General features: G+C 35.9%; 1 protein-coding gene across 6 annotated transcripts in view; it reads left to right on the plus strand.

The window, feature by feature from the left end:
- The window catches only part of MAPK10 (mitogen-activated protein kinase 10), a 575,903-nt gene extending 560,705 nt beyond the window's left edge, over positions 1-15,198 (plus strand). For 5 of the 6 annotated variants that reach the window (XM_008706167.2, XM_008706163.2, XM_008706168.2 and 2 more), the window contains 2 exons: positions 1,482-1,559; positions 14,284-15,198. In XM_008706167.2, coding sequence (XP_008704389.1) covers positions 1,482-1,559; positions 14,284-14,426 — 221 coding nt within the window. In that variant the 3' untranslated portion in view covers positions 14,427-15,198. Of the gene's footprint in view, positions 1-1,481; positions 1,560-14,278 lie in introns of all 6 variants that reach the window. The other variant, XM_040625182.1, reaches the window with a different exon arrangement.
- The last annotated feature ends 925 nt before the right edge of the window (positions 15,199-16,123 follow it).

A 16,123-nucleotide genomic window follows, 5' to 3' on the forward strand; every position in this document is an offset into this window, starting at 1 on the left:
TTACTAAAACGTTTTAAAATTGTACTGATTGTCAAAGGATTTGTCATGATGGAGGGCAAGGTTTAATTTAAAATTTCAGAATGACACATTCCATGTTCATACATAAAATTATCACATAAAACAAACAAAATTATGTCTAAGATGGCCCTAGACATTAGAAAATAAAAGATAGTTAATATATGAATTAATTCACTTCATTTATAGGACTTGAAAATATAAATAGAAAATATTTGTATCTAAATGGCTTATTTATCCTTCAAAGTAAGAAAATAATGACTAAATACATTCATTTTTTTTCACCAGAACTTTTTCAAGCACATAATGCATGGTCAAGATTATACTCAGGGTGAAATAAACCAGAAACTATGAAGAATTGTTAAACTAATATAAATAACTACAGAGTGGAGTAAATATGAAAAACTAAATGCAGATCATAACAAACCATTAGGTTAAAATGAGGAGGAACATAAATGGAAGATCTGAAGAGAAGAAATATTTTAGCTGCTTTGAAGGAAATAATCACTATAAGTTGGGGAGGAAAAACAAGAAAATACCATTATAGGGACATATGGGGGGGAAAAAGGGTAGAAATGAGCAAAAAGTGTTATAAAGATAACAAAGAGATTTCTCTAGTCAAGGGGTCTTGTTGGAGAATATGGAAAAATGAACACATACAAACAGTGGACCAAGTAAACAAAGATGCTAAATGATAGAAAAGACTTGACTGATCTAATAAGGACCAGAAGTTACCGTTAAGAGTTCATGTGTAGGTAGGTGTTAGGTTATAAATATCACTTGAGGATGAACATGGACTAAATTGGAAACTGGGGAAAGAAATACTTGTAAAGGACAATGATTATATAAATTGCAACCTGTCGCAAAGCATGAATAAGAAGCTCTGATTTTTAGTTAAAAGGGGAAAATTTAAAGAAAGAAGATATACACTTTTTAACTCTAGCAAAAAAAAAAAACAGAAATGGATGCTAGTTTGGGAATAAATGTAATAATTGTTATAATGTTGGGTTTTAGGCAAGTTTAGTTTTACAAGTCCAAGATTTGAGTCTAGCAAAAAGTGAAGAAAGAGTTGGAAAATTGTTGGGAACCAATAGTTTAAAGTCAGGAGGGTATGTGCATCTCTTAGGGAGTGAATATAGAAGAAATCTGGATACTCAAAACTGAGCCATTAAAGTTCTTAAGAGATAATGTTAGATGGCATTAGAAATCCCCCCAAAGAATTCAGAACCAAGCAAAATGTGTATTCTTCACACATTTGTTTGGTCAAATGTTTTATTGAGCACTTACTTTTGCCAGGTTCTGTGCTATTGCAAAAAGAAGTAGAAATAGAGGAGTAAAGGAATCCCAATTGATTTGTAGTTTACTCAACCCCATCAAAATGTTATTATTTGTCATTAACTAGTAAGTTTTGTCTGCATATTAAAGAGAAATTTGTTTTTTATGACCCTGATATTTGTTTCTTACAGAACTTATCTACAAGGAAGTAATGAATTCGGAAGAAAAGACTAAAAACGGTGTTGTAAAAGGACAACCTTCTCCTTCAGGTACTCACTCTCAGCGAATAACTAACAAACCAGTACTTGTGTATTTTTTTTTTTTTTGGCCTTGAGGGGGGATTGCAGCCAATAACATTGTTAATAGAGCACATGAACTAATATCATATGATTATTTCTCTCCAGCGATTTTCATTCTACTCCTTTTGATATTTAGTGTGGCATTCATTCTGATTATTCTGATTATGATAACCAGCGCGAGAGTTTTTTCAGAATTATTTTAAGATAATAGTGACTCTTGAAGAAATATTAACATTGGCTAGTTAAAGGGTAACTGTTTCTCATCAAAACACATCCATCATGTGCTCTGACCATCATGTCTATGTAGAGGTCAGGAATCCCTCCAGCCAAAACCTCTTTGCTGTCACTCCAATGTTGGAACTCTCCCCAAGGTTGGTGTGACAGTAGTTAAAGCATCTGCTAAGATGGGTTCTGATTAAAGTCAGCATGCAAAATCTCTCAGTTTGCCATCTACAGAATCAAACACACATTTCTACGTATACTGTGTGTATTTTGCTGATCCTAGTAATGTGCTTTAGGATTACATGAGATAGTTTACTTACACTCAATGCTGATATATTTTTCGTAAGACCTATGTTCTGAATGTAAAGAAAATATATAAAGAGTTTTAGAAAATGTGATAGCTTATCTCTAGCTTTAAACTACACTCAACTGACAGCGTAGGCTGCAAATGATTAGTTGTTTAGAGGAAAAAGAATTTGGTGCCTGACCTTTGATAATAGTTTTTTCTCATGCACTTTAAATAGTTTCAGGAAAGGCACCTGGGTGGCTCAGTTGGTTAAGTGGCTGCCTTTGGCTCTTGTTGTGATCCCAGGGTCCTGGGATCAAGCCCCACCTCAGGCTCCTTGCTCAGGGAGGAGCCTGCTTCTCCCTCTGCCTGCCACTCCTCCTGCTTGTGCTTGCTCTCCCCCACCCTCTGTGTCAAATAAATAAATAAAATCTTTAAAAAAGAAAGGAAGGAAGGGAGGAAGGAAGGAAGAAAGGAAGGAAGGAATTGTAAACAAAAAAGTAAAAAAAATAAAAATAAATAAATTGTTTCAGGAAAAAAGGTATAGGATGAATTAATCAATTCTCCATACTGATACTACTCTTTGAACAACTGGTTTGCACCCAAATCACTATGATGTCCAAACAGATACAATTCAGTTATGACATTTCTTTTTTCTCATTCAGGTAATGTCCAATTCTATCCCAAGTCTTTCCTTTCCTCAAAGAAGGTGAAGGAAATCACTGGGGTTATCTGCCCACTCTGCTCATTCATTCTAGCATCCAGATTGATACAGGTCTGTAGAAGTGGTCCCGAACTTACCTGCATGTTCTGTCTGCTGCTGATTAAGGAACCCAAAGACGAAATCTAACAGCCTCAAGATGCCACCTGCTAAGGCAGAAAGACCCCTTGTTTTAAGAATTTCTATAAAGGCCAGAACACATTTTTCTATAATCATTAAGAAGTCAAAATACCAGGATCCAATGAAGGTGACCTAGGAGCTCAGGGTAGGACTAGACCAATTTTTTTTTTTTTTTTTTGCTGGGTCTCTTCTATTCATCTTTAATTCAAGTTATCATTTATTCATCTTCTTTCCTTTGGAGGTGGGATCATGCCACCCACCCCAGGACATCCCATCTTCCGCTTGTTTCCTCTTCCATTTTGCCCTCGGCCCTAACCAGGACTCCACAGCAGGTCATCTGTGATGACATAAAATCCCCAATTTTCTGTTCAACACTGTCACAGAAATCTTATTCTCACGACTCATTTTATGCCAACAGTACAGTTCAGGGAAGGCAAAAAGGGACCTAGGATGGTACAAGTGAGACTAATTAATCATTGAAGGGTGGGATGAGCGGTCCGCTATACAAAGAGTGTTTGAATATTTGGTAAGGGAATGCAGTTTGTGTATAATCAGGCATAATTCTTTAATCACTAAAACCATAATTCTTATGCAAAAGGGGAGTACATGTAGAAGTTTCTTTTAACTCATTAATGAGGGAAACGGCCGAATGGCAAAGGTAGTTCAATGAAGATATGAGAAATTAGGATTTATGTAGTCTGTAGGGAAAAAAAGAATACTGAAATAAGATCACCAAATTAACCCAAACCTTGTAAATGTCCTACAGGACAACCAAACCTACCTTTGTGGTTATCTTTTCTACCAGGCAGAAAAAAATGATACTTTATTAGTTTTATACAAGTTTACAGTGTTGTAAAACATCTAGCTCCTAATCTATTGAGAAAAAGAAATTACACAAAGTTACGTTCCACGAAGAGTCAGATGACCCTTAGGTGGGCGTTTTACAAAAGGCTCAAGCGTGATATTCAAAGGTTGCATAGTCATTTTTTTTTTGCCTTATTCCCACGTGTTGGATAATATTCTGAATAGTATCTAAAGTTACTCTCATATACAACTGTGTGCTCTGAATAGGCTGACCAAAGTCTTGACCAAGTAAAACCCTTTAAGTTTGTAAGAAATACATTTAAGGTGAATAAAACCAAAGACTAGTTTATATAACAGTTTCTTATTTCTGGAGGGGCTAGAAAATAAAGCCATTCCACTAAATTATTTAGTGATTAATATAATCTAGTCTTGGAGAATTAGAATACTGGGCCAGGGCGTATGAAATTGCTGCCAATTCAGATTCCATTTATTTAAAATCAAACACATCACTCTGTTTAGATTCACCCACCCCAGGAGTAAATTTTTCTCTCAATTTTCCCATTTCTATTAATGGCAGCTCTATTTTCTCAGCCTCCCAGTCTGAAACCCCTGACTGACCTTTTACCCACACTTACACTATCACTGACACTTTCTACATCCCCAAAACTCTGCTTGCTGGATGTCTTACATCTAATTGCTACAACCCTTCCCATGAACACCACTGTGATTAAAGTTTTCCTGAAGTAATCTTTGTGGCTCTAGTCTCTACCTAAATTGATCTTTCAAGACTGTAGGTTTTGGAAATTCCACTGCTAAGCGCTCTCCAGTGGCTTTTCATCGTGGGCAGTTTAAGCCTACTAACCATTTCCTGACATTGATGATCCTCATAATATATCCTGGTTTTTCCACCTTTCGCATTACACCTGTTGTAGGGTCCTATGTTACCATTATTTTACTTGATTGGACCCCCCCTTTTGGAATGTTGCCCATTCTAAATTGTTCTCTTATCAAATACTGCCATTTCCCAAAATATTTTTCATATCTGTCCTAAAAGCCTTTTCATATCTTCTCAAAGAATAAGGTATTTCCTTCTTATGGGTCCTGCTGGTTCCTATATTTTAAAGAGTGTTTTATAACCTCTTATTGATTGTAAATTCAATTGAGAAGAAAGACTGTATGTATCCATCCTCGTGTACCATGCAGTGCCTGAGTGTTGTGCCTTGCATACAATAGTGGCTTGATAAATATTTATTAGTTTGAAAATTGCTGCTCAGGTCCTCCCTTATGTTTCTTGGTGCTATTCTAAAGATGGAATTCAAGACAGGATCAAAGCTATAATACAGTATGCAATTCAGTATGTTCTTATGCCAGGAAATATTTATTCACCCTAGTAATGGCCATAAAGAGACGTGAGCCAAGTATCAAGTATATGCATTGCTGTTATTGGTTTGGCATTTGCTCATGCTTCAGATAAAGATTTGCTTTCAGATGGTTATTTGGTTATTTACTTATTCTGGAAAACTGCATATTCCTAAATTTTTTATGGGCTTGTTTATTGTGTTATGATTAACATGACACTGAAAATACGCCACTTAGGCCCTACATACATGTGAGAAGGCTGAGCCATTGTTTTTAAACATTCTGCCTACCTGTAACAGTCATGAATTTTTGACTTTGTACACATGCCCTAAACTACAGTTGACTGGCTTAACCAATTTATAGTTAAAATGATGTGGATTCAGTCTTTCACTACATGATTTTAAAGGAGAATATTCATGGCTTGATTTTGAGGCATCATATGTATACTATATATTACATGATATGATGATGTATGATGTATTTGTATGCAGCATGTAGAAGCGCAAGACAGCCTTGTGTGGGGGCTGACTACTAGCTCATGAGAGCCACTTGTCTGTATCTCCCAACTATGAGTTTATTGACCTTGTGTTAGTAGCTTGGAATCCACCATGCAGGATTTAAGATGTGGAAATTGGCTAACTCTACAAATCAGGGCAATTTTTTCTCCCTGGAAAGCCAATTGAATTTTTATGGGCACACCACTGCGTGTGTGTGTGTGTGTGTGTGTGTGTGTGCGCGCGCGCGCGCGCAAGCGCACACATGGGCACACACGTAATACATATATATGCAGTAGACTGTGCTGGAAAAAAAAGCAATTACTAAGAAAACTTGAAAAGTCAGCTTTTTTGCATTCTTCGTTGTATTCACCTTTTTTCATTACTGTTTGCATATCATATTTTATTTTGTAAAGAGCGAGGATGAAGTAATAGTACAACATAGACTCCCTTACTATTAAGTCATGGCAACACTGGGAACCTGACAGCAAGAGAATAAGTAAATGCAGTTTTTTACTGACAAAATTTTTCTAATACCCAAACTCATGTTTTTAGTGATACCTTTGAAATACAAATAGGAAGTTAAATGTGCATTTGTAGAACAATATATAAGCTTGAAATTTATTGATGGAATTGTTGTATATCAATAAGAAATAAATCTAAACTTCAGATATGTTTCTAGATAAATAACTGTACTCCCATCTGCTATCTGATTTCACTTGCATAGTGATTTATTTTCAAGAATAGCATGGCTGCTTGCTTTCTGAATTGATTTGTAAAGATTGCTAAGGGAAAAGCAGTCTGAGTATAGAAATTAATTTTCTTCTAAAGCATTTGTTATAAAATATTAGAGCTAGAACAAATATAGGAGGTCATCTAATCCAAAATTTCTCAGTCTGTTCACCACCCCCATTCCACTCAAGAAGTAAACCTCCCATAAGTAACAATGACTCACCAACTTAAAGATACTTAGCATCAGGATGGGTAGAGATTTTTCAGAATCTCTAAATGACAGATAAAATTTCCCAGGTGACTTTCATATACAACCCCCCCCCCACCACTCACCATATTCCACACATTATAGCAGTGTGCCATTCCAAATGAGAGTCATTGATCTAGTCCAGTAGTCACCATTTTTTATTTAAAAATCTCGGCCCCAAACAAGCTGAGACTCAAGATGACACATAAAAAGAAGGGAATATATGTCAGTGATTTTTTTATTCTAGTATTTCGTCTAATTCTCTATGTCTACTTTTTGTGTTTGGATGGGTCAGGAAAATAATTTCCTTTTAAAAAGCAGAACATTTTGGGATGCCTGGGTGGCTCAGTCTGTTAAGCGTCTGCCTTTGGCTTGAGTCATGATCCCAGGATCCTGGGATCAAGTCCTGCATTGGGCTTCTTGCTCAGTGGGGAGCCTGCTTCTCCCTCTGCCTGCCACTCCTCCTGCTTGTGCTCTCTCTCTCCTTCTCTCTCCCTCTCTCTGACAAATAAATAAATAAAATATTATAAAAAAAAGCAGAACATTGTCCCTGAAATAATGAATATCTTTTGGCTACATATTTCTAGTTTTAGAAATTTTCATTAGTATAACTTCTTTTCTTGAAAGCTCCTTTTTTTTTTTTTCTTTTTTTGGTCACATAGAGTTGAAAGTAGCTACTGTTCCTCATCTGCAGCCCTATTACTATTTTCAATTACTTTTAATAGCATTTTTAGCAATAAAAATTTAATGCTTTATTGATGGTAAACTTTAAAAAATGAACTTCTCTACTGGTTTCTCTGAAAAAAATATAGAAGGAAGGGATATTTATCACACTGCTAGGGGATCCTGGGTAAATGGATATTATAATCAAATTCGAGTCAGTTCAATTCAATTTAAGAGATTTTCACAAACTGTTTGGCAGTAAATTAACAACTTGAAGCCAAGGTCCATGTCTTGACTCCTCTATTTGTGTTTGGTTTTGTGGTTTACAAAGTTTATTTATTACCCACATAAAGAGAGACCTGAAAGGATCCTCCAGGAAAGCCAGAAGTGGCTGCAGTCAAGAGGGTATTTATTGTAGTGCAATAGAAGCAGTCCTGCAGAAACCACGTTTTTGGGCAATAGTGAGGAACTGGTTGATCTTTAACAACCATCCTTTTCTAAAGGACTGATTAGTGGCATTTACTGATTTCTGTGGTGTATTCTTATTGTGACCACTTGCAAGCTGCTACTGTGACATCAATGAAGGCAGAGTTGGAAGGAGATGCTGGGGCTCCTACTTGGCTCTCAGAGCCACTGAATCCAGCTCCAGCACACTGCTAGACAGAACACGTGATTGCTCCAGCACACGCGAGACAGGGAGGACCCACTCCCATACAAAAGCAGATGTAATGGGAATTTTATAGGGGAAACATTAGAAGAAAGGACCTCTCTTAATGAATTTGTGCTATAAAAATGAGGAACATTAGTCTCTGAAACCTTAGAAAGACAGTTGATAAAGATTCTGAACTTTGAATAATTGAAAACTAACTATAATTTGCATTCAACATTGATACAATAAAGGGCAAGATCATTCCATTATAGAAGTTAGCCAGCTGATGAACAAAGGGAGAAGAAAGACAAATGAACAAAATGATCATTAGCCAAAAATAGGTTAACAGTTTCACTAATTTCATAGAAGGAAGAAATTTGCTTTCCCTCACAAACCCTATCCAGGGGAGTACACATGAAAGATACTCCATACTTTGTTAAATTGGGTACTTAATCCTGTGCTGAACAGTAGAGATTGAGGAAGATAGGAGAAATGAAAAAGTATGATGGAAGAAGTAAAAAGAAGCAAGGGAAACAAACATGAGATAAATCATGTAGCAAACCTATGTGTAGCAGTGAGAGGACTTACATGGAATAACACCTAGACTGTTTCACAAGTGTGTTGACAATATGTGGCTTATTAAAATAGGTGCAGGGGGAGTGCTGTGTATTTTATAAGCGTAATCTGCAGTATGATCCCTTCTATCTGAAGTGTTTATTGAACACTACTTTCAGTTTTGCTGCCTTCATTCAGTATTATTTATAGATGTAAATTTGTTTTTCTGGGGAAATTTCCTCAACGTTCTTTGTATCATTTCTCTAGCTGCCATTTTGTAGGTTTCTGTTTATTTGTAAAAATCAAATTGTATTCTTAATATGGAGCCTTATCTCAGCTAAGTTCTCTCTCACTCTGATTTCAGTCAATACTGAACTTTTAACTGTGACAATCAGAACATGTCCACATAACCAGCTTCAGCCAGGAAAGGAGAAAAAAAACCCTAGCTCAAGAGAAGATCAGGACAATTATGTAGAGATACTTTTAAATACTTATGTACTTATTAAGATTTGTATAATGCCAAAACTTTATTTTAAAACCTTCAAACTGGTTATTTTGTCATAATTTAAATAAAACACACTAACAAAAATCTTTCTCATTAACACGGGCAGTTTGATTAATTATAACACTCATCAGATGTATATGTCATCATTTGATCCATTTGGTCTCAATCCATTGACACTGAGACTTCCTATTTATTCAGTCAGTTGTATTTCTATATACTAGTGACAAACAGAAAACAATTCTTTTTACAATAACATCAAAAAGAATAAAATACAAACAAATTTAACAAAAGAAGTGCAAACTTTTTATTCTGAAAACTACAAAACATTGTTGAAAGAAATTAAAGACCTAAATAATGAAAAGATATTCCATTCATTTACTGATTGGATTTAATATTGTTATGATGAGAATACTCTCGAAATTGATATACAGATTAAACACAATACCCATCACAGTCACAGCTGTCTTTTCCTTTGCTGAAATTGACAGTCTGTTCTTAAAATTCACGTGGAAATACAGAAGATACAGAATAGCCAAAACAATCTTGAAAAAAAAAAAAGTTGGAGGATTCACACTTCCTCATTTCAAAATTTATCACAAAGCTTCAATGCTCATAACAGTGTAGTATTTGCCTGTACATATAGATCAATGAAATAAAACTGAGAATCCAGAAATAAACCCTTATGTTTATGGTCTATTGATTTGTAGCAAGGATTTCAAGACAACTCCATGCGAAAAGAATTGTCTTTTCAATTAATGGTGCTAGGACAGCTGGATATCCGCATGCAAAAGAATGAAGGTGGACTCCTAGCTCATATAGTACATAAGAATGGATTTAGGATGGATCATAGACTTAAGTGTAAAAGCTAAAATTTTAAAGCTCTTACTTGAAAACATAGTAAATTTTCATGATCTTGGGTTAGGAAGTGGTTTCTTAGATATGACACTAAAAGCACAGTGGCAAAAGGAAAAATAACAGGTAAATTCAACTACATCAAAATTAAAAACATATGTGCTTCAAAAGACACCATCAAGAAAGTGAAAAGACCATCCATACAGTAGGAGGAAAACATCTGCAAATCTTATTTAATAAGAGACTTGTCTCCTGAATACATAAAGAACTCTTATAATTCAATAATAAGAAAAAAATAATAGAAAATGGCCATAGAATCTGAATTGACATTTTTCCAAAGAAGATATACAAATAGCCAATAAGCACATGAAAAGACACCCAACATCATTAGCCATTAGGCAAATACAAATCAAACCACAGTGAAATACCATTTAACATACACTAGGATGGCTACAGTAAAAAAGATAATGAGGAATATTGGAGAGGATAAGAGAAAATTGGAGCCCACATACAATGCTGATGGGAATGTAAACTGGTGTAGCCACTTTGAAAAACAGTTTGTTAATTTCTCAAACGTTAAACATAGAACTACTCTATGATCTGCCCACTCCACTGTTTAGGTATTTATCCAAGAGAAATAAAAACTTGTACATGAAAGTTTATAACAACATTATTCATAATAGCCAAAAATAGGAATAGCCTAAATGTCTATCAAGTGTCCATCAGCTAATAAATAGGTAAACAAAAGTGATATACCCATACAATGGAATATTATTCAGTAGTAAAAAGGGATAAAGTATTGCTACATGCTACAGCATGAATGAACCTTGAAAACATTATGCTATGTGAAAGAAACCAGTCACAAAAGATCACGTATGATTCTTTTTATATAATATGTCCAGAATAGGCAGTGTTACAGACCAAAAGTGTGTTAGTCATTGCCTATGGTGGTGGGTAAGTAAGACATAGAGTACTGTTCGGATGCTGAAAACATTACAAAATCGATTGTGATGATGGTTGCACAACTTTGTGAATATCCTAAAAACGACTGTATTATACAAATTAAATTTGTGAATTACATCTCAATAAAGCTATTACAAAAAGGAATATAAGCAATATTTCATATTTTAAGTCAAAACTAAATCTAAATGATGGTATCATGATTTTAAAGTCCTGCATAGTATAAGGATATGTCATCCAGGAGATGAATGGATGTATGAACAAAACCATCTCACTCTATCAGCCCACAATTGTTTGAGCCTTTATTAGAGTTCTGTGTCTAGTTTTAATCTCTACCCTTTGATAAGGATGTGGAAATTTGAAGATTCTGAGCAGTCAATCATAGTGACCAAAATTTATGAAAATACGTAAGGATGTTGGTATTGGTATAATTTAATCCAAACTGTGGTGGCAAGGACAGACCTGGACACTTGGGCTATGTAAGGAAGTCAAAGGTTGTCTGCTAGGATATGAAATTTACTAGTCCGTGTCAGGAGAAGAAGTGAACCAGCTCGGGACCATATCTATAAGGATACAATTAAGTAAAGTTGGAATCAATTGAAGTCAGGAAACTTTACATTACACATTGTTCTGATAATGAGACTATTTATACAAAGATGATAACACGAGCGTTAAAAATCTAGAGACATTTAAGATTGGGAGATATTCATACTTTTGTGTTTAAAGAACATGAAAAATGCATAAGCTTTTATAAAAAATAACAGGATACAAAAGAATATATTAAATGATCACAACTAGAAAAACTTCATAGCAAAAACACTAGGGAGACATATACCCAAAGTTTAACAGTTAGTATTTATTTGAGGATCAGTGCCTCTTGTTATCTCTTTTTGTATTCTTTCATGTTGCCCATAATTTACATAAATATGTTTATGATCAACAAATTAAATTTTAAAATGCTTATGAAACACATATGATCTTTCTTAGCTTCTGTGTATGGGTACTCTCCACATATTGTCACATTTTAATCACATTTTTTCCATAGGGAAGAGATGTCTACCCCAAGAGCAAAGAGATTATTTTAACCTCTCGACTTCATAGATCTTTAATTTTTTTTTAAAATTTGAGTATAGTTGACACACAATGTTACATTAGTTTCAGATACACAACATAGTGATTCCACTTCTCTATACTTTATGCTGTGCTCACCACAAGTTTTGTTGCCCTCTGTCACCTTACAACATTATTACAATACTATTGAGCATATTCCCTATGCTGTGCCTTTATTCTTGTGACTTACTCATTGCATAACTAGAAGCCCATATCTCCTACTCCCCTTTACCCATTTTGCTCATCCCCCCACCCTTCTGCCCTCTGGCAATCATCAGTTTATTTTCTGTGTTTGTAGGTCTGATTTTGCTTTTTGTTTGTTTGTTTGTTTGTTTCTGCACTTGTTTCGTTTTTTAGATTCCACATATGAGTGAAATCATATGGTACTTGTCTTTCTCAGTATGCCTTATTTCACTTAGCATAATACCCTCTAAGTCCATCCATGTTGTTGCAAATGGCAAGATTTCATTTTTTCATGGCTATGTCATATTCCATTTTTAAATATATTTATATATATATAAATACCATATCTTCCATAGCATACCATATTTATATATATAATATATATATACCACGTACTTCCATACTATACCATATTTATGTATATTTATATATATATATGTATATAAATAACACGTCTTGCTTATCCATTTGTCTATCAATGGATGCATAGGTTGCTTTCATATCTTGGCTATTGTAAATAATATTGTAATAAACATAGGGGTGCACATATCTTTTAAATTAGTGTTGTTTCCTTTGGGAAAATACCCAGTAATTGAATTATTGGATTACATGGTATTTCTATTTTTAATTTTTTGAGGAAACTCGATACTGTTTTCCACAGTGGCAGCACCAATGTACATTCCCATCAACAGTACATGGGGTTCATTTTTCTCCACATTCTCATCAACACTTGTTATTTCTTATTTTTTTTATGCTGGCAAATCTGACAAGTGTTGGGTGATATTTCTTTGGGGTTTTTGAAATGCATTTCCCTGATGATGTGTGATGTGGGGTATCTTTTCATGGGTCTGTTGGGCCATCTGTATGTCTTCTTCGGAAAAATGTCTATTCAGGTCCTTCGCCTATATTTTTAATCAGATTGTTCGTTTTTTTGGTGTTGAGTCCTATAAGTTCCTCATAGATTTTTTTCTGATTTATTAGATCTTTGCGATAACACTACTGTAACTTATTTCGGATCTGTTATTTTTCACCGGATGTATCTTGCACACTATATTTGCTCAAATGAGATAACATGTTAGTGAGAATTCTTCATTTCTGATTTTATTAGCTGATTTATACTACAGATATTTTTAATAGCAAACTATTTCACAAAGCATGCATTTTACCACCTATATTGCTGAAGTATAAAGACTGTATAAAGAGAAAAAGGAAACTGTTTCCAGGGTATTATGGTTAATTATATTTACAGTGCCTCTGGCTTACTTGTCCTTTGTAGTTCTCAAAGATATATAGCTCAGCAAGTGTTACTGAGTGATTACCATGGGCAAGTTTCTTCTCGGAGTTTCAAAATCTTTATATTCCCACAGAGCAAATAAATAAGGTATTTTTTCAAATTAATTTAATAATTCAGAATATTTGTTTGTAGATCGTCAGGTAAGCAAGCCTGCTAGAAAGTAAACACACAATCAAAAAGTGGGCTCTAGCGTGGAGCCTACTTAAAAACACCAAAGTGCTCTGGCTTCTTTTATTATTATTATTATTATTATTATTATTATTATTATTATTATTATTAGGCCTGTGGTAACTTACTGAAAGTCCTACTTAGCTTTTCTGTATGGATTTTAAGTTTGATATCACATTAATGACTATAATAACATTTACTTAATATGCCTTCATTTCTCAAGAGCTGTAGTCTCCAAGTAATTCTGATTTCTGTTCAGCCCATGTTTTTGGAATAGGACCCTTACATGTGTTTGTTTTAAAAAGCCCTACATTAAAAACGTACAGGTTCAGATCATTACATTTAAAGGTCGTGCTCATGTTCCTTCTCAATAAGACAGTGGTCTTCAACCTTTGACTACACAGTGTCTAGGAGCTTTTAAAAAATGAAAATGCCTTGACCTCACACAGGACAATTATATGGCAATATTGGAGGTGGGGGGGTGAGTGGGGTTTTTTAGTGGGGTATTTTTGTTTGCTTTGGTTTTCTTTTAAGAGCATTACAGATGGTTTCCAAGGTAGAGTGAATAACTAGTGACTAGGGACTCTGTGCTATGATGTTTCGATTTTCACCATAGAACATAGTGCCCTGGATTAGTTCCAGGAAGTCTTGTTGAATGAACGACGGACTAAACACCACCTCTTGTGTCTGCCCATGCCTGCATCTGGAGTGATATGAAGTTGAGTCGAGTTCCAGTTTTAGTCATGTTGGTCTTCATTTTCTTAGCACAGGTGCAGCAGTGAACAGCAGTGAGAGTCTCCCTCCGTCTTCGTCCGTCAACGACATCTCCTCCATGTCCACCGACCAGACCCTGGCATCCGACACTGACAGCAGCCTGGAAGCCTCAGCAGGACCCCTGGGTTGTTGCAGGTGACTAGCCGCCTGCCTGCGAAACCCAGCGTTCTTCAGGAGATGATGTGATGGAACACACACACACACACACACACACACACAGACAGACACACACGCACACACACAAACACAGACACGCGACTCTAAGAAAATGGCAAGGGAGAGAATCCGAGCCTAAAATTGAAACCAATCTTTCAGCCTGCTTCTTCTCCAGAGTTCTGTATTGCAGCTAAGCTAAATGTATATTTAACTTCTAGTTGCTCTTGCTTTGGTCTTCCTCCAACGATGCTTACTACAGAAAGCAACTCAAATACAATTAGAAAAGCCTTTTCCATAAAGTGTAATTTTAATGGCTGCAAAACCAGCAACCTGTAACTGCCCTTTCAAATGGCATGACAAGGTGTGCAGTGGCCCCATCCAGCATGTGTGTGTCTCTATCTTGCATCTACCTGCTCCTTTTGGCCTAGTCAGATGGATGTAGATACAGATCCGCATGTGTCTGTATTCATACAGCACTACTTCCTTAGAGACGCTACTGTCAGTGTCCTCAGGGCTCTCCCAAGACATCCTGCACTGGGGTACCACATGGTCCATTTCACGTGATCTCTTACTCTGACATAAACCCATCTGTAATATATTGCCCGTATATAAGCTATTTAGTTTGTTAATTGATTAAGCTGTGTGTCTTATAAGAAAACATGTAAAGGGGGAAAATATGGGGGGAGTGAGCTCTCTCGGACCCTTGAAGATGTAGCTTCCAAATTTGAACTGATTAAATGGCACCTGTATACCAATTTGTAGAAAGAGCATATGTGATGCTTATGTACAGTGCGGGGGAGGGCGGGTGACAGTTTCCAGGTACTAAACGGTTTGGCCTGTAGAAGGAAGGCAGGAAGAAAAAGCCGATGGTCTGTTCTCTGACAGCAAGCAGGTAGAAGAGACTCGAGTGTAGCATTGCCGTGTGGAGGAAGACCTCAAGGAGATTATTACCCAGATACTAGGAGACACCGACACCCATATTCTAGAGAGTAGACCCCATTTGTCATTTACTAATTATGTGTCACAACTGGAAAGGGCGCAGCAGGTGGTGAGGCAGGGTTCCCACGTCCATATCTGATGGTAAAAATCCCTCCCCGCAGCAGAGTGGAATTGCCTCTGATGACGCCCTTAACAAGAAATGAACCTACGTAGACTATTTTCAGATTGCTGGTTGTGTTTTCCGTAAGTGTGCTACTTCCCAGGTTTACACCCTGCCCAGTTTTAAGAAATATTACTTTCCTCTTCTGGAATAAAAAAAAAATAATTAATTTCTTAAAAACAAACCCAAAACATGGGGTGATCCTCAGGTCAGCATTGGAAAACATTTCCACAGACATTACTGTTCCTCAGGGGTTTCCCTGACTCCTTCCTGTGGCTGATGTTTCATGTTCGTTTTTTTTCATAAATTCCAACAATTCAAGAAGGGCTGATAATCTGAGTTTTGTACTGCAGTTGATGTGACAGCAATAACTCTCCCCATAAGTTACTGCTGCTAAATAGCTTTAGCAATATGAGTTTGTCTTAAAAGCCATGAAGCATTTGTGTCAATGTTTAGCAAAATCACCTGAATTTAGCTCAGATCAATGGAAGTGCTCTCCTGAGCACTGAAGAAGGCACTGTGAGACATCTTGGTTATATACAAGGCCATACCAGGGTGACTTCTCAGCAATACCAGGGACC

This window comes from Ursus maritimus, unplaced genomic scaffold (genome assembly GCF_017311325.1).
Source record: "Ursus maritimus isolate PB19 unplaced genomic scaffold, ASM1731132v1 scaffold_8, whole genome shotgun sequence".
Classification (NCBI taxonomy): Eukaryota; Metazoa; Chordata; class Mammalia; order Carnivora; family Ursidae; genus Ursus; species Ursus maritimus.